General features: G+C 31.5%; 1 protein-coding gene across 4 annotated transcripts in view; it reads left to right on the top strand.

Moving 5' to 3' along the window:
* Window positions 1-19755, top strand: part of LOC123703101 (laccase-4-like) — a 101445-nt gene that overhangs the window by 78466 nt on the left and 3224 nt on the right. For 3 of the 4 annotated variants that reach the window (XM_045650986.1, XM_045650985.1, XM_045650983.1), the window contains exons 10-11: window positions 358-544; window positions 1333-2529. In XM_045650986.1, coding sequence (XP_045506942.1) covers window positions 358-544; window positions 1333-2069 — 924 coding nt within the window. In that variant the 3' untranslated portion in view covers window positions 2070-2529. Of the gene's footprint in view, window positions 1-357; window positions 545-1332; window positions 2530-16936; window positions 17049-17624; window positions 17728-19755 lie in introns of those variants that run through there. The other variant, XM_045650984.1, reaches the window with a different exon arrangement.

Below are 19755 nucleotides of genomic sequence, written 5' to 3'. Positions count from 1 at the left end.
GTCGACGAAGATCGAACGATCGAAGATAATAATATGAACATAATATTATTACAATTTTACGGTATGACTGTTACCCGATTGTATCAATAAGAGCTATAATAAAAAATAACAACGTGTTTTATTACAGAAAGCATTTACTTTACACATTTCCTAATACGATATAGGAATTGTATACAATTCCTAGGAAGATTATACATTTCCTAGGATATGCGTGCATTAAATAGTTTTTTAAACAATATTTTATACATTTCCTAAATGGTATCGGAATTGTATACATTTCCTAGGAATTGTATACAATTCCTTGATTTCATACATTTCCGGTAACATCTATACTAACATTACTTTTTTTTATTTCAGCAACTAAACGCACTAAACAAAGGAGAAGAAGACGATGAAACTATAAGCGTAGCTGAAATGAAGTCTCTAAAGGGATACGACGATAGTCTGAAAGAAGTGGCCGATTATCAGTTTTACGTCGCGTACGACTTCTATCCTAAGAACAATTCGCATTTTCATAGATCACCTTATTATGGGTATTATCAAGGTAAGTGAATTGGAAAACTTTAAAAGATGTTTTTACAATTACTTGCGTCGATCAAATGATATTGAAGATAGAACTTTTTATTTTGAAGATGTAAATATATTTTTCCGAATTTTGCCATAAATTGTAAAATAATACAGTGTTCATCAAATTTTAATCCACTCTGGATATCTTTTCTATCCAATATTTAGATACAAATAAATCTATTATTTAAAATCAATATAACCCTCTTATTTTTTACAATTAATTATTTATTACGCAATTTGTAGGACAATATGTCTGTTGAATTATATAAACATTAACTACCTAAGTGAAAACAAAAAAATCAGCTTGTTAGTAATCATTTATCATGACCTCGTTATCGATACACTTTGGAAAGGGGGACTCTTTCAACCAACCATAGATTTTGTAGGACAAATATTTTTTCGAATAATTTAGGTAATTATCTTGAGATTGAACAAAAAAAAAATTCAGTTAGTAATAAATATTTGAGAACCATCAAATCAAAAATTTGTATCCTTGTTATCTCTGTTAGCTACCACAATCAAGACTTTCGTACACGAAATTATTGGGCGTCTCATCAAAATAAAGCTACAATCGGAAAATTAGCTTGATAGTAGTCACTTGCAAAAATGGGCGATGTATCCTGAACTATAATGTAAAAAATCACTTAATAACTTACAAGCAAGCGATATTAAAAAAAAATATACCGGCCGATAAGTGAACCTTTTTTTGAAGTCGGTTAAAAACTTTTTCGATAATATTATCATAATTTATTATTTTTTCCACAGTTCCCGAACCAGACAACCGTCTATACACACCACAACTAAACCACATCAGTATGAAAATGCCGTCCAGTCCCTTACTAGTATCACGACCATCCTCCGATAACTTTTGTAATTCCTCAAGTATAGCGGAATCTTGCAAAGAAGGCTTCTGTGAGTGTTCCCACGTACTTTCAGTAAAACGTAACGCAGTCGTAGAAGTTATTATCGTAGACGAAGGAGTAACTTTCGATGCAAATCACCCTTTTCACTTACACGGACATTATTTTAGAGTAGTCGGTATGAGACGATTAGCTAGCGAAATAACAGTAGATGAAATCAAAGCGTATGATGCAGCGGGACTCATGAAACGTAATTTAAAAAATGCGCCGTTAAAAGATACAGTTACTGTACCAGATGGAGGTTATACGATAATAAGGTTTAAAGCAGATAATCCTGGATATTGGCTATTCCATTGTCACATAGAATTTCACGTAGAAGTCGGTATGGCGCTAGTTTTTAAAGTCGGTGAAGAAAAAGATTTCGTACCAGTGCCTAGAGATTTTCCAACCTGTGGTAGCTATATGCCAGATAATATGCTAGAACATGAAACTACACCTAAACCTAGCGATAATCAATATATTTCTATTACACATTGGTGGCCAGTTGTGTATCTTAATAATACTAATTCTTCTGCCGTTCAAATCACATCTCCTGCTTTTGTAGTATTATATATCTGGCTAATTAGAATTCTCATAACGTAATTGTTAAAATTGGTCTATTTGTAAGGTTTGAAATGTAAATTGTGTGTCGTTTTCACTCCTTTGTCAGTGGAACGAATTTGTACTTATCAGTAATGTGCTATGTTAATTTATTATAAATAACTTTTATACCACAACCAGTTTTATTTATTGGACAGTACTTAGGTTCGTGTTTGTGTATTTATTCCGTTTTTGGTATTTCAATATTGAATGTCGAAATATTATCGTGTGCTGTATCGATGTCGGCTTCTGTAAATATTCCTCCGTCTGTGATCTTTCCAAGTGCCTTGCCAAAAATATGAGACATTTTGAAAAAATGTTATATTTGTATGATTATGGATGTCGCTGATGATATGTGATATTATTTAGTTTTAAGCTAGTTTTAAGATTGTCTTGTATTAAAGATGTATTAATAAGTTCCAAATATGATTAACTGTGAATTAAATATGTTTGTAGCATGGAATTTGTGTATTATTTTATCGTTTCCTGATATTTTTTTACATATTATTATAAGTTTGATCCTTTGGATCAAACAATTTAACACTACTAAGATAACACCAAAGATATTCTTCTACGCAATAACTTTACACTATTGCCCTTTGAGAAGATTTCCTCTGTTATCCTTCTTGATTCATAATTTACTATAAAACTTAAAGGGGTTGCTATAGGAATATATTAAGCCTCGATAATTATACGGTAGGCTTTGTGTTTGTGGTGACTTTACTAATGCAATCGTAACGAAATTAAGTTCACTATCTCTTCTAAATCTATACTAATATTATAAAGCTGAAGAGTTTGTTTGTTTGTTTGAACGCGCCAACAATCTCGGGAACTACTGGTCCGATTTGAAAAATTCTTTCGATGTTAGATAGCTCATTGATCGAGGAAGGTTATAGGGTATATATCATCCCGCTACGACCAACAGGAGTGGAGCCACGGGGGTGAAACCGCGCGGAGCAGCTAGTTTAACTATAAAATTACAAATTATAATAACAGATACAAATGGTATCCTTTTAATATGATAAAAACATTGAAGAATAATTATTGAAACTATTCATTACAATACTTATTCATAATTATATTTTTTTATCATAAGTATTTTCTTGTTTCTGTTTCGAATGTAGAAACATAGAAGTATATTAAATAATAATTATGCTTTATCCATTATTTTATAGCCACTCAAATCATCGTCATCATCGTTTGCAAGCGCTCGAAAACATTATAATTAATCGAATACTTATTATATAATTTCAACTATTTCTAAACTTCAAGCCCAATTTAACGATTTAAAAAAGTAACCAATATAATAGTCTAGGATGATAGCATCCACATATCACTTGCTTAGAATGCACAAAAATCTATAGATCCATAGCTAAAAGAACTTTGCCAATTAAGATAACATGAATAGAACTAAATCAAGTCGCAAAAAGAGGGGATCGAGTAATAAATATCGGTAAAAGATGGCTGCCGTCTTGGAGAAAAATAGGCTTTGTTGGTTTTATCAGATCATGCTAAAGGGTATAGGGAGGGTAATCCGCTTTGAATATGTGATAACTGTATTTATTGTATGTTGATCCTAGTATCGTAACCAAATACGGTTATTAGCATGTTGGTATGGCAACTATGTATCTACAAACAGCTGTTCGTTTAAAAGCTATTTGCACTATCAATTTTTAATTGGATCATAAATTGTAGGTATTATTATAAATCAAAAAGCCGGGACTATACTGTCGTTTAATTACAATATTTAATTATTATTAACTATTATATTATAATAGTGTTTGTAATATTATAATATCAAAAATTAAATTCGCCGTCCCCGGATAATTGTTTTACTGTTAATACATTATTGAGCTCTACCTAATTTGATTTATATCCTTTATATTAAATAGGTACTACCTACTATTCACATCGTGGTCCACTCTATGAAGAAAACTAAGTATACAAAAAAAAAAAAACATTGATTGAGCTAAAAAATAAAAATAAATATGAGATAGTATGATAATATTAACATAGCACCCGCATTGCCCTCGATTCATTGTTTACGCATCTAGTCTGGATTGTTTGGATTAGTGTACTAGTGTAGGTTAGGTTTGTATGAACACCCTATGCTCGTCTGTAATAACGTAATATACAAATTATTATTTTGTAAAAAGCAATAGGTATGCTTTTTTAAATACACCTAAAAATGTTGGCCTTTTCTTTAAATTTACGTATTGTGCAATATAATATTATGTTTATTTGTTTACTTTACATTTAACGAGAAAACTATGAATATAAGCAAGATAAACTAACATAAAAAATGTTTTAACGAATTTCACCAATTGGGAAATGGTAACTCGTTAATATGTCTATATTAATCCTATAGTCACAGATTGATAGTAGCTAGCTATAGTATCTGGATGATTAAATAACTAAATCAACGCTATATTAAAGATGACGATAATGTAGTTTCGTAATATTTAAGAACTGCTAAAAATTGTGATTTAAACTTTCGAAAAAATAAGTCAACTGGTAAGTAACAACTATTCGAGAGTTATTCAAAACAAAGAGATTCAAGTTTTTCCTTACACAATCTTTAATCTTAAATGAAGATTTTTTCAAAACGTAGCTGCTATGAAAGTAAAATATGACAGAAAAGACAACGACATCATACATTAGCATAAACGCATGTGCATATTTTATGCCGTTATGAAACGCCTTATGAAATATCTGGGACAGTGTCATGGTCGTCATATTTTATAATCAAAAAACTGTAGGCGCAAAAAATTCATTCCATACATTGTAGCTTCTGAATTATTTGAATCCACAGAACAGTAAAAACATTTAATGTTCTGTGTTTGAATCTAATAAAGGTAGCAGATAAATAAACATAAATAAATTCATCTTCTTCTAGATTATTTAAAAAAGGATTTATAAAACATACAGTATCAACTCAAAAACTTCATTATAAGCATATAATGTGTATCTAATACCAGGTGTAAACATACGATTAAGTATGAAATAGTGTAATTTACATGCACATGGTAGCAGAGTACGAATTTGTGGCCATAAATATTATAGTTGTCGATACACACTGTGTTTATTTTGCCACGATGCACTGTGCACACAATATTCTGAGGCAGATGGTTTTTGTAAGAAAATAACAGGGAAATAAATGGTCAATGACGAAATTATACTTCAAATTAGATTGGCTATAACAGGGATTTTATTTTCCACATTATCATTCTATGGACAGTAGAATTAATTGGCTTATTAACTAATTTAAGAAAGAGTATTACACACAACTAAAAAAAAATAGAAACACGATTAGATACAGCGAAATTAACTGTGTTCCTATGCAAATTTCCCACGCCTGTCAAAAAACAACATCTAAAGAAGATCATTATTGATGTAAATAGTTAAAATATTGGACAATTAGTTATTTTTACTGAGCCAATTAATAATGCACTGTATGAATAATTTAATAATATATTCAAATTTCAAAGTTCACTGTTCGCAATTCGGTATTTCGCGCTGTTTCTGACATAATTTCAGTTTATTCCTCCACAGTTGAAATAGATCATTTAATAGCTGATATTTCTGTGCATATTTACCTACTATTAAATAAGTTTCATTTTAATTTCTTTAGCTATATCAGGTCATTACAATATTGAAATTTCATTAGAAATTCCAATCTTTCAAAGTTAATAAATTGATGAATTTTATCAAGATTTTTTAAAATTAAGATCAATCAACTCTGCAAGCAGGCATTTTATAGCTTATTTTAATTAAAATAAACTTAGATAAATCTTTATTTTATAACATTAAAGTGTATTTATAACATTTCTTACAAACTGATAACTCAATCAGAATCAAACAAGTAACAACACATTTAATAAAACAGTTTGTAAAGAAACATTCAAAACAAATAGAAATTTGAGCACAACGCTCTAAGCTTTCGCATTGAATTACGAATACAGGGACGTCGTTATAATAATTGGGGACCATTAGCTTCAACTGTCCCATGCAGGTTGTATTTGAGTCAAGTGACCGTGGGTAATGCTCGCTTGTTACAAGGACATTAGGGAGAATATTGCTAAATACGAAGTGTTTAAAGTTATTTTAAAGGATAAACGGGGGAATTTTTACGACAGGTAGACAGGATTATGGTTTTTATTTCACTTTTATAACTTAAAATTATTTTTATGAACTGTGGCACTCATTAAGCACATGTTATCGACATTATAATATATTTTATAAGTTAAGCACTTAATGCAATTTAGTTTACAAAAATAGTTGTTTTGTTGCTCAAAAATAGTATAGGTATTTGTAATATTAAGTCAGAAATTCCTTATTTATGAAGAGTTACACAATTATATCCATAAATAGTACCTAATTTTATAATAGAATTTGTTTACGTCTTCTTTAGCTTCACTATTAGCTTAATAAGTTTGTTGTTAAAATTGAATACAGATTCAAAGATTAAAATGTAGGTATGTAAATTTATTGTAAAAGGTAAAAGCCACAAAAACTGAATTGATGATTGCTGTAGTGTCAATCTGTCAAATGTCCTATGTCAATATTATGACATATGCAAGACTTAGATCAGTACACTGATAATTATTGTTGTATACCTCTGTGTTGCCGTCATAATAATTAATGTAAGATGCCTTAGGTAAAGGATAAAAATTTTTTTTTTGAACTTAGTTAAAATTATAATTATTATTTTTATATTTTTTTTTATATTATTATTAGTAATATAAGTATTGTTCATTTATTTATATATCAATAAATTAAAAGTATTAGTAGTATTTCTTGTATTTATATAATCTATATTTTAAAGTTGTCTAGTTTATTTAATATTTGTTAATTGTTTTCCCTTAGTGTTAGTACCTATACCTTAGTTATTATTTTCATATTATTACATTGCACATTCATTCTTTTCTTTTTACTTATTTATTTGTGTATTTTTTGTACTTTTTTATTTGTTCTCATCTATTATTTAAAATATATTACTTTTCTACAGAAATGTCTCGGAGCGATATTTCAGATTTTAATGATTGTCTATCTAGTATCTCATCACAGTGTTCGTTCAGTGATGATAGTTTTCATAGCGTTTCTGCAGAACCTTTGGACGTTACTCTCTCTGCTTATTTTTGCGACGTACCTAAACATTTAAATGTTATTCATATGAACGCTCAAAGCATCCCTGCTCATTTTCCGGATATGCTGGCGTCATTCGTGTCGAATAATATTCACGCAATACTTGTGTCTGAGACATGGCTTAAGCCATGTCTTCCTTCATCTTCCTACTCCCTTCCCGGATTTAACTTAATTCGTAATGACCGAATCGGGAAAGGTGGCGGTGGTGTGGCCATATACCTTCGCTCACACTTGCCTTATAAAATTGTAAGTACTTCTCCCCAGCCTCCACCTTTAAATACAGCAGAACATCTTCTCTTAGAACTGGATCTTTCTCCCTCAAAAATTTTACTTGGTGTATTTTACAGCCCTTCCCTTTTAGTAGACTACTTTGCATCTTTAGAAAATACGCTTGAAAACTACTTACCGATTTACAAACATGTTATTTTTATGGGGGACTTTAATACGTGTCTTCTGAAACGTGACCACCGTTCCAACAAATTACTTGGCCTTGTTAACTCGTTTAACCTTCATGTTCTTTCCCAAAATGCTACTCACTTTATGCCTGGTTGCATCCCTTCTCTGTTAGATCTCATGATAGTCTCCTCTCCCGAATTTGTTGCGAAGTTTGATCAATGTCCTGCTGATGCATTTTCCTGTCATGAACTAATTTACTTGTCCTATAAATTACGTCCACCAAAACTTCGACCATCTGTCCTGTTGCTACGTAATTTTGGTGGAATTAATCAGGAGAACCTCTTGTCTGATGCCAGACAAATGAGCTGGTCAGATGTTTTTGAAGCTGAATCAATTGATGCTAAAGTGGGTATATTCAATAGCATCATTACTCATTTATACGATAAGCATGCACCGCTAAGGCGCGTTAAAAAGAAACATCTGCCTGCGCCGTGGCTCACCAAGGATATTGTTGCTATTATGAATCAGAAAAACCGAGCGAAGTCAAAACTGAAGTCCGCAAAAACTGATGCAGCCAAATTGAAGTATAAGAATATCAGGAATCGGTGTAACATGTTGTGTAGAGATGCACAACGACGCCATATCCATAAATCTATTGACAGTGGTGACACTGCAAAAACATGGAAATTTCTTAGAACCTTAGGTGTTGGAAAATCAGAAACCAATCTCCCGCATAATGTTAACATCGATTCTTTAAATCAACACTTCTCTTCTTCTTCTACCTCCTTCGATGACAAGTTAATTCATCGTACCTTAGCTTATCTTTCATCACTTCCAACACCTCAATTCCCATCATTCGTCTTTAATCAATTCACCGACTGTGATATTAAGAAGAACGTTCTGTCCATATCTTCTAATGCGGTCGGAAGTGATCTTATCTGTCGTAGTATGATCATTCCCATCCTTGATATTATTTCTCCTATCCTCACCCATATTTTAAATTATAGCGTAACTACGTGCAGTTTTCCTGACCTTTGGAAAGCTGCTCAAATTATACCTCTTCCAAAAAAAAATAATCCCAGTAATCCCACTGATTTCCGCCCTATTTCCATTTTACCCTTCCTCTCCAAAGTCCTAGAACGCTTGATACATCAACAACTTACCACCTTTCTGAACAAAAACAGCGTCCTTAGTCCTTTCCAATCCGGTTTCCGTCCTGGTCACAGTACTACGACAGCGTTGGTTAAGGTTACCGACGACATCAGATCAGGTATGGACAATAAGCAGCTAACCGTATTAACTCTTTTAGACTTTAGTAATGCTTTTAATAGTGTCAATCATAGAGTATTGTTAGGTCTGCTTCGTTCAATTAATATATCTCCAGAGGTGATTGATTGGTTTCAAAGTTACCTGCGTGGACGGCGACAGCGCATTATAGTTGATGATAAAATATCATCCTGGTCATCCATTACTGATGGTGTCCCGCAGGGTGGCGTGTTGTCTCCTCTTCTTTTTGCGATATTTATAAACTCTATCACAAGTAATTTAACTTCTCTCTACCACATTTACGCCGATGACTTGCAAATATACACTCAATCAAGCCTCGAAGATATATCACATGCTATAGCCTCAACTAATGCTGATTTAGCCAGGATTGTTGAATGGAGCACAAACTATGGCCTTACCATTAATCCATCTAAGAGTCAGGTCATCATCATTGGTAGCCCCCGTCTCATCTCAAGGCTTGACTGGGAGAACCTCACACCTATTTCTATTGATGGCATTGTTATACCTTTTAGCAAAACTGTTAAAAACCTTGGTGTGTACCTTGATACAACTTTATCTTGGCGTGATCACATAAAAGAGGTGAGTCGTAGGGTTTATGCTTCATCTTGCTCGCTAAGGCGTTTGCGTAACTTCTTGCCATTCTCCACGAAAATCATACTGGCACAATCCCTTCTTTTGCCTATTATCGATTACGCTGACGCTTGCTGTTCGGATCTTACGCAGGAGCTTTTAAATAAACTGGAGCGTCTGCAAAACTTTTGTATACGTTTCATTTTTGGGCTTCGGAAGTACGATCATGTTTCGTATTTTAGAAAAAAACTCAAGTGGCTGCCAATCCGATCTCGTCGTAATATACATTTTCTCCGTCTTTTGTATCAAGTACTTTTTGACCCTAAATCGCCTTCATACCTTAAGAATAACTTTGAATTCCTCCAGAATGAAACTTATACTCTACGGTCGAAAGAAAGACTCACACTGCGTGTGGCTACTCAAAAAACTGATTTCTTAAGTTATTCATTTGCTTCAACCGCTGTAAGATTGTGGAACTCTTTACCTGTGGATATAAGACGTGCACAATCTTTGACTTCTTTTAAACGTCTAATACATAAATATTATTTAGATCTGGAATATGGCTCTGAGTAGTGACCTTAATACTTTAAGTAATTAATAACTATTAACTATATTTTTATATGTGTATGTTTATCATTTAGTAGGTATATATTATTATGTAATTATTAAGTAATATGTATGTTTGTAAAATATTGTTTAGTTTTTAAAATAAGATTTTGATGCCTCCCTTTATACAGCAAACACTTGTCCTTTGCCTAAGGGGTCGCCTGGTAGAGATCACTCTGAAGTGATAAGGCCGCCCCGTTACACATATTAAGCTGTAACATTGTGACTTATTAGGTATATACTTTTATATTTTATAAAAACAATGTGTGTAATGAAGTGTCAAATAAATAAATAAATAAATAAATGTATATCGACATAATTATTTTTGATTAAAATGAGTAGGTACCTACGTCATCATAAGCATAGGCTTAACATAATAGTTATGTTCCCACTGCTGGGATACGGGCCTCCCGTACGGGATCAGGCCATAATCCACCACGCTGGCCAAGTACAGGTTGGCGGATGTCACAAGTCATCGAAATTGTTTATTCTTCGACATGTGGTTCCGTAACGATGTTTTACTTCACCGTTTTAGAGCAGTGGTGATGTTATAATATGCGTAGATAAATTTAAATATGAATTTTATCTAAATATGATGAGTTAATACGTCCAAAATGATACTACATATACCTATAATAATTTTCCATAATGTGGCAACCCTATCCACATTATAATTCCTCCGCGGTCCAGTATTGTGCGCACGGAAATTCCCGCTCACTGTCGTTAGCTCGTTTGTTTCATTGCCGAAATTTCACCCGTACTATAATTAAAAGTTGAATCTGAAAGTGCATTTTATATTTAAAACGTTTTACACCAAGCAGCGGAATTCGTATTGTTCACATATTATGTGTTTTTCACTGATTGCTATTTATTCTGTATATTTTGATGTATCTTTTTTGCTCGTGTGGCAAATATTGAGCTGATTTTTCAATATTGTATTTTATACAGAGACACTGTTTTATTAATTTTCTGAAACCCTTAAAAGTATCGTTTTATGCTACTTACTTCGGTTTTTCTTCTTGCAAATCGTTTTTTTTTTTAATATAAAAAGTAGGCTTTAAAAACAATAGAGATTGGAATATTTATTTAATTTTGTATTATCATACATTCGCTTTTCCATATTGAATTCAGAATATAATAATCTGCGACTATACGATGACGACGACAAAAATAATTTCACAGGAAAATTTTAGCGCCTGTTGTAAATAGGTGAGCTAATGTTATGTGTCTAAATTCAATATATAATAATATTATGTGTGTAAAAAAATATTTATCTTTTGAGATATGTACATAGTACATAGCATAATATTTTTATCTAGAGCCTTCTACAAATCATTTTTATGCATGTATTTTGGACGCAAAATAAAAAAAGGGAATTTCAACAGCCATTACAATTTCAAGCTTCTAAAAAGTGTTAAAACTTTGGAAATAAAAGTCAATGCATTCCACTACAAAGTCCATACAATTAATAATACGCTATTTAACACAAGCTAGTACAAGTATTGACCAAACTAACTTTACCTATGATTGAAAAGAACAAAGCAAAAAGAAACAGACAATACCTCTCTAATCCACAATTCCTTCGTAAAGGAAATTAGCAATTCTCATTGCGCTTTGTAAATGCTCTAGTATCGTTTGTCAAGGCGAAAAAAGCTAGTTAATTGAAAACCGAGTGCAGATGCAAAATAGATCTCGATAATAAGAAACAGGAATTTCGAGAATTCAGCGAAAACGTGGAGGATTAAAACTGTAGGTTAAAAGTGAAAAAAATTGAATTTTATTTTCAAAATGTACAGGAATACTGGCAGTAAAATATTGTGTGTAAAAAATATAATTCTAATTTCAAAATTGACTTGTGTAGGTGTATACCTTATTATTATAATATTGTAATGTTTCATATTACGTGATGGTGAATTTCGCACAAGAATTTACCGCAACGTTGTGATAGTTATCGTAAAATTGAAATTTTTTTCGATTGTTTCCTCAAAATTCACGAATTTCAGTGCTGTATTAATATTTTTGAGGTCAATATTAATATTTTGTGGCAATAATAAATCTGGTAATGGTATGAGATAACCAAGTAAGTAAAATGTATGTAGCAGTTATAAAAAAGGTATATTCTAATGCATTTTGCAATTCGACGTAACATCATCCTCATCATTATCATCATTTAATTAAAAAGGCATCTCTATTTTTTACTGATTGCAGATTCTATTCCTCCATTTATATCATAAAATACAACAATAATAACAATTTAATACAATTACAGAAGTTCATAGGAATTCCCTAATAAATCTAGGTTCACAATGGAGCATTTTCAGTTCCTTGACAAGGGTAGTGATTCGAATTTAATTAGTGTCGCTATTTATGGGGTTCGTTAGTTCCTTTGAAACCATAGGAAGTTTACCTTGCATATTTCTGACAGGCATAACTTTAATAGTAATGGTTGGTGGTTTGTTTGTAGTTTATACATTTACTAGCGGTCCGCCCCGGCTTCGCCCTGGTACCTACATGTTTACGTTTTTTTTTTCATAAGAACAATCCTCGTACTTCAAGAAATAGATTCCGCAGCGCACGCGATTGACATAATTTTACACCTTGGGTTTTTTTTATGAAATTTTTTACACCTTGGGTTATATTATTGCATTTTTGGTAAGGATCTCTATTTTTTTGAAAATGCAATATAGCCTATGTTGCTCAGTGAAGATATAGCTTTCTAATGGTGAAAGAATTTTTGAAATCGGTCCAGTAGTTTATGCGTGAAAACCATACATACATACATACAAACCTTTCCTCTTTATAATATTAGTATAGACTAGTAAAGATAAATAGGTTTCGATAATTTGTATGTTTACTTTTTGATATTGAATTGTAATGTAGATAAAAACGTCCACTTAAATAATATAATATCTATTCCATGTTCTCATTAAAAGTGGTTAAATTATTTAAATATGAACTTATTTTTAGTAGCTTTATACATTTATTGTTTTAAGTGTAATAATGGTATCATGAAATACGTTTAACAGTTTTCGGATAAATTGTTGATTTAATTCTGCAAACTTGAAATTGACCGTAGTTTAATAATAAACGCGAAAGTTGAAGAATGTATGTTTGTTAATCTTTCACGCGGAAACCTCTAAAGTCTAATTTTGATCATGGGAACATGATAGTGATGTAACATGTACCAAATTGACAATTATCGAAATAATTTCTTTACTTTTGATGAAACGGCGTACAGTTAGTCAAATTACAATCGTCAGACCAAACTACCAATACTAAGAAATTATACAAAGCCCGTTTCCGCCCTTACCGATTTTCTACCAAAACCCACAAGACAAAGACTCCAAACGTTATAATTTACCCAATATCTTTGCACAGTTCAATGGTTCAAAGCAATTGCTCATTACAGCCTTTGACAGATTATTGCTTTGAACTCATATCCAAGAGATGAACATCTTACGCTACTTATGAATGCCCCATTTCGTTCTGATCAAGTTTACCAAAGAATTAAGAATTCTAGGTATTGCTGTGGTTTTGGCGTTATTGGAGATGTAGGTTAAGTGTTTTCTAGCTTTGCAGATAATATACGCTTCAGTGAGCGATTATAATAAGTATTAAGAAGAATGGATAGTCTTTTGCAAAGTACAATAGGTACTGTTAATATTTTTAGGAATAAAATAGTATTAACGAACTTGAAATTCGATTTTCCGCTGTGTAAAAAGTGTTCGAAATTTCGGGATAAAATAAATATTATCGTGATGATTTCTTAAGCTTTTCTTTTCGTAATTTCTTAAATCATTTTTATATTAATCTTTAATATATATATAAATCTCGTGTCACAATGTTTGTCCTTAATGGACTCCTAAACCACTTAACCGATTATAATAAAATTCGCACACCATGTGCAGTTCAATCCAACTTGAGAGATAGATAGGTTTTATCCCGAAAATCCCACGGGAAAGGGAACTGAAAATGCGGGGTTTTCTCTGAAAACGCGGGCGAAGCCGCGGGCGGAAAGCTAGTATTGAATAAAAATTGGTGTTTAGAAATTCTATCTATACATAGAACTTCAGTAACATATTCTTAATTTCTACACGCTTTCAGAAAAAAGAAGTTACTGTTATTCAAATTAAAATTTACCCTGTATTCAGTCAATACACGCAATTTTGCCTAGCCAGCGTTTTCGAGGGTTCTCTTTGATCCCGTATGAATATGTAAATTGTGGGACACTGTGAACTGCAGTGGAGTACTAACCTTAGATACTATGTATTGTGTTTTTAAATTTTATTTGCATTCTAATGGGAGGTACGTTTAAATAAGAAGGGAATGGTAGTGGCGTTAAAAATTGTTGTTTTGATGATGACTATTTAGTATTTTCTAGCGTTTAATTTTACACGAGTATTATAAATTTAGAAATTATAATACTCGTGTAAAATAGATTTATTCATTATATTATCGACGAAACGTCGGGAAAATAATATAATGACAAAATCACGTTTAAAATCCGTTAATTTTTTTTAATTTCTAGATGATTATTTAAGTATTTTGTGGCAGTAATATAATATGTAATAGATAATAATATCATGTTTACTAGACAAACATTTATGTAGATAGTTATTTAGAGGTTGAGTGAAATAACTTAATAAATATTGTAAAATGTTTTGGTTGTCGAGGTATTTTTTTAGATTTTCAGTTTATACTTGTTAAACAAGGTATCAAATGGATTAAAAGCATTAAAATTTGTAATGAATTATACGCAATTATAAGGGTAAGGAGTGATGAAAAATTCAGACTTTGTTTTAGTGCTAAGTGCTAAGCACTTTTGATCTGAAGCGATTCCCTGAAATCTTAATAAAAACCTTTTAGCCTAAGCCAATTAAGGGCTCTTTTATGAATTGATTACGAATATTTTAATATTTACATTCAATAAATCTAGTTTTAATTGCTATTGGATTAGCAATTTTTTAATAATTTTATATGAAAATTTGAATTTTTACTAGAAACAGTATATTTTCTTCATCTAATTTAGATAATGTTCTATAAAATTTTAAAGAGATTAATATTATTCAAAATTCTGATATTTCATTGCCAATATAATTATGATTTATTATCTTTTATCATTCTAAATGATTTAACAGCGATTTTTTTACGAATTAATAATATTAGTCAAACTGAAAACAAAATGACGTAAAGCTTTTTCAATAATAAATAAGTATAAAATTTATTACAATCACTTCTAATATTATAAAAATGTTCCAAATAAAACTCATACCTACTCATGTAGTACATTAAAAAGTTTATAATCCGTCAATCTACCCTCATTAGGTTCTGATCCACTCTTCTAGTTAGCGGGATTAAGTGCTGAGAAGGAAAATTAGGTTATATTCTATCATTAATAAAATCATAATTATTCCAGATTTCAATTTTATTATTTTTGCCAATCCATACTAATATTATAAATGCGAAAGTAACTCTGTCTGTCTGTTACTCAATCACGCCTAAACTACTGAACCAATTTGCATGAAATTTGGTATGGAGATATTTTGATACCCGAGAAAGGACATAGGCTACCTTTTATTGCGAAATATGTACCTATCACGGGCGAAGCCGGGGCGGATCGCTAGTATGAAATAAAAACCAATTTTGTATTTAATTCGTGTCAAAGCTAACAAGCATTTAATTAATATTTGTTGACTTTTATCACAATGTTGTTTTAGTTTAAAATTTATGTTTTGCTAACATTTAAATGTACATTTTAGATATTTTATTTCCATTGGCAGTGAGAATAAATTAACTTGTAAGTTTACTCCGAAATGCGGGATTCGAAGCTCAAAGTTAAATTAAATAAACAACATAAATCACTTATAAATTGTACTGTAATACCTGATTTTTACGTATAGTTTACTTTAAAGCTTTTCACTGTAGTTTTGAAACTTAAAGTATTTATAAATAATTCTGTTAGCATGCAAATGGGATTAAATAAATAATTTATATCACTCCATACGCCACAAATTTATTTTAAAAGTAGGTACTTTTAAATAATTATGTTTAGCGAAAAATCAAAGAATTACTTCACCAGATCAATTTACGTAGTAACTTTTTGACCAAGAAGCAATTTTAGATACAAGTTAAGAGCATATTTCAACATTATTTTAATTTCGTTTACCTATGATGTAGAAGAGAAGAAGACTGACAAAATTAGCCATTATTCATACGATTTAATAAAAAGCAATCTTAAACGAAGTGGGGTCATCATGTCTGTCAACCCAGTGATTGTCACGTAGCTGTGGCCTCTCGTTGAAATCGAAATGTTTTTCGAGTTGATTCGCCCACTCTAGTGGAGTGTTCGTTCGATTGGAGTTTATAGCCACTCCTACACCTGGATTGTTAGGAAATGGTGTTGTGGTGATAGAACTTAGCTTTAAAACACGTTGCATAACGTACAGACACATAAATAACTGCACAATTTCATACAGTGTTTCCTTAAAAGTGGTGATAAGGCAAAAATGTTAGCTAAATATCTATCTTTTGTACCTTACCACTTCCACTTTCACATATAGTATTTTCTGTATTCACACATTTTTAGAAACTACGAATTAAACTGTTTTGTTTTACTATCATCTCGTAATCGAATAAATCGTTTCATAAACTCGTATAACGTTTAAATACCTTTCAATTTTTAATACAAAAACTTTTAGAAACAGTTTGCACTAGGATAAGCGGTTTAAATGCAATTATTTTTCTCTATTTCTTCATAGAAATATAGTTAAACTATTTTCAATATTATCAAGGATCCAATAAATATTAATTTAATCTTATAACACTATTATTTAGTATTCCAATTAAACTTATCCTTTTTGTTACAGCTACATCCCTAGTGACTTACGCGGGTGAGCGCTTTGACTTTGTGGTTGAAGCCAACAATGAAATTGATAATTACTGGATTCGATTCCGCGGCCTCATGGACTGTGATGAGAGGTATGTTGTATTTTTATATGTTTTAATTTAAAAAAAGTTCTATAGAAATAACGCTTTGTATATACCTAAAATATATCTTTGTTTTTTATAATTATTATAGTGTTGTTTTACATATGGCGAAAGGTACTAAAATCATAATAAGTTGCGTATTAAATTTCACATCTTATATGCTGGTATTTTTCATCGCTATTTTTATTTTGCGTGCTGTATTTAACAAATCACTTACCTAAGCGGTTCAATCGTAAAAACTGAAAACCTACCAACATCTTATCTTCTTTAATATATGTATATAAATCTCGTGTCACAATGTTTGTCCTCAATGGACTCCTAAACCACTTAACCGATTATAATAAAATTCGCACACCGTGTGCAGTTCGATCCAACTTGAGAGATAGGATAGGTTTTATCCCGGAAATCCCTCGGGAACGGGAACTATGCGGGTTTTTCTTTGAAAACGCGGGCGAAGCCGCGGGCGGAAAGCTAGTACATATATAATAAGTTTTGCTTTAATAAAAAAAATCTCAAATGTATAAATATTTTAATACATTGTAAATAATACTATTTTGTAATACACAGGTTCACAAAAGCGAAGCAAGTGGCAGTTCTACACTATGAAGGCGCTATGGAAGTGGAACCGGCCGGAGATCCCACTTGGGAAGAATTACATAATGAAGGACTTGTAAGTATAAATCTATAACTAGCTGTGCTCCACGGTTTCACCCGCATTGCTCCGCTCCTGTTGGTCTTAGCGTGATGATATCTATAGCCTTCCTCGATAAATGGGCTATCTAACACCGAAAGAATTTTTCAAATCTGACCAGTAGTTAATCCTGAGCGCGTTCCAACAAACAAACAAACTCTTCAGCGTTATAAATAATATTATAGACTAGCTTCCGCCCGCGACTCCATCCGCGCGGATGTCGGTCTTCGTGTCGGTCAAAAATTTTTTTAATCCAGTAACAGATCCAGTAACACGGTTTATTTATCCATTTTGAGTACCTCTGACAATAACATCTTATAAATATCTATTGGACCCAATTCCCAAATACGGCTAGGCCTATAATAATACGCAACGTGTGTTCGCGGTTCTACGGAACAACGTCTATGGATAAAACTGAAAAATTAAGATTATTTTTTTTCTACGTATTAGTTTTCCAGGATAAAAAGTATCCTATTTTACGCCCAGGATAATAAGGTATAATTATACCAAGTTTCATCGAAATCGAACCGCTAGTTTTCACGTGATGCCTTCACATACAGACAGACAGACAGACAGACAGACAGACAAAAATTTTTTTAATCACATATTTGGGTTTGGTATCGATCCAGTAACACCCCCTGCTATTTATTTTTTCAATATTTTCAATGTACAGAATTGACCCTTCTACAGATTTATTATATGTATAGATTACAATAAAATTAATAGATCACGTATTAAAAAATATTTGAGAACAAAATTGATAAATACATGAAAAAAATAACTTCAAAAAAGTTTTATTCATAGTTACAACGTTTGTTAGATCATCGAGAGCTTTTGCAGGGATAATGAAATTAAATGTTAAATTAGCTATTATAAATGAATAGCATGGTAAAATTTCGATTTTTATAAAGTAAAAAGTTGAATTAATAATAATATCTTAAACTTAATCTAATAATAAAACATTATCAATATGTAAAATGCGTTTGTCCCATACCATTTTTCTTCAATGTATTTTTTTTATTCTCCTAACTTATTAACAATAACAATTAAGATATCAATTACCCATTTTAATGAACTGTAAACATTGCCAGGTAATTAAACCTTGGAGCCTATTTAAGGGAAAATTTTTGGTCCATTTCTTCAGTAAATAATTAATTCAGACAGGCAAATGGCGTCCCAAATCGGACGAAGTTAAATCTTTAAGGAATGACCTAATTACGTTTTATATTGTGAATAAATTATTATAATATACGGGAAACTGTATATTACTTTACTCAAATCAGCACATCTTCAATATTTGCACCTGTATTGATCAAACATAATTTAATGTTTCTTTAGATTATGTAAGTTCGTTGTTATTTTGAATATTACAAATATAAAGTCTTTCATTATGGGTTTGCGACCTGTTATAGAGGCCATCTCGTTTAAAAGTGAAATTTATCAAAAATGTTTTTTTTTTATTCCGTAAATTATGCCAAGACACGAATGAACAATAGCCACAAATAATAAATATTAATGATTAAAAAAAGTAAGTTAGAACGACCGCTTTGCGTCTATTTCACAGTAGACGTTCATATACCCATACCCATAGGTAGATAATACCCCCATACCATAACCATTATCACCTTCAAGATATCCATATTCATCAAACCAAGCCAATCAGAACAGGTTTTAACAAACATAAGGTGTCAGGACAAACGTTTAATCCCAAGGCACAAGTTTTGCGAATCAATTCAACTTGGTGAATAGTTCAATCGAGATCACTGGAATTCTGAATACAACTTGATAGAAAGCTTTAGGCAGATATAATATAGATGGCCTATGGCCTATATTGTTTAGACGTTCAGTGTAAACCGTAGAAACCGCTAAGCCTGTAGCTACAATGCCGTAGGTAATAAATAGGTTATAGACCATGGTATTGAAATTGAGTTTAGAGGGATACATCGAAATCACTTCAGTGCCCCTTTTCAAATAGCTGAGTGATTTGATAATACTTTATCTAAAGGA

This window comes from Colias croceus, chromosome 25 (genome assembly GCF_905220415.1).
Source record: "Colias croceus chromosome 25, ilColCroc2.1".
In the NCBI taxonomy this organism is placed as follows: domain Eukaryota; kingdom Metazoa; phylum Arthropoda; class Insecta; order Lepidoptera; family Pieridae; genus Colias; species Colias croceus.
This window is presented reverse-complemented; position numbering and strand designations above follow the sequence as displayed.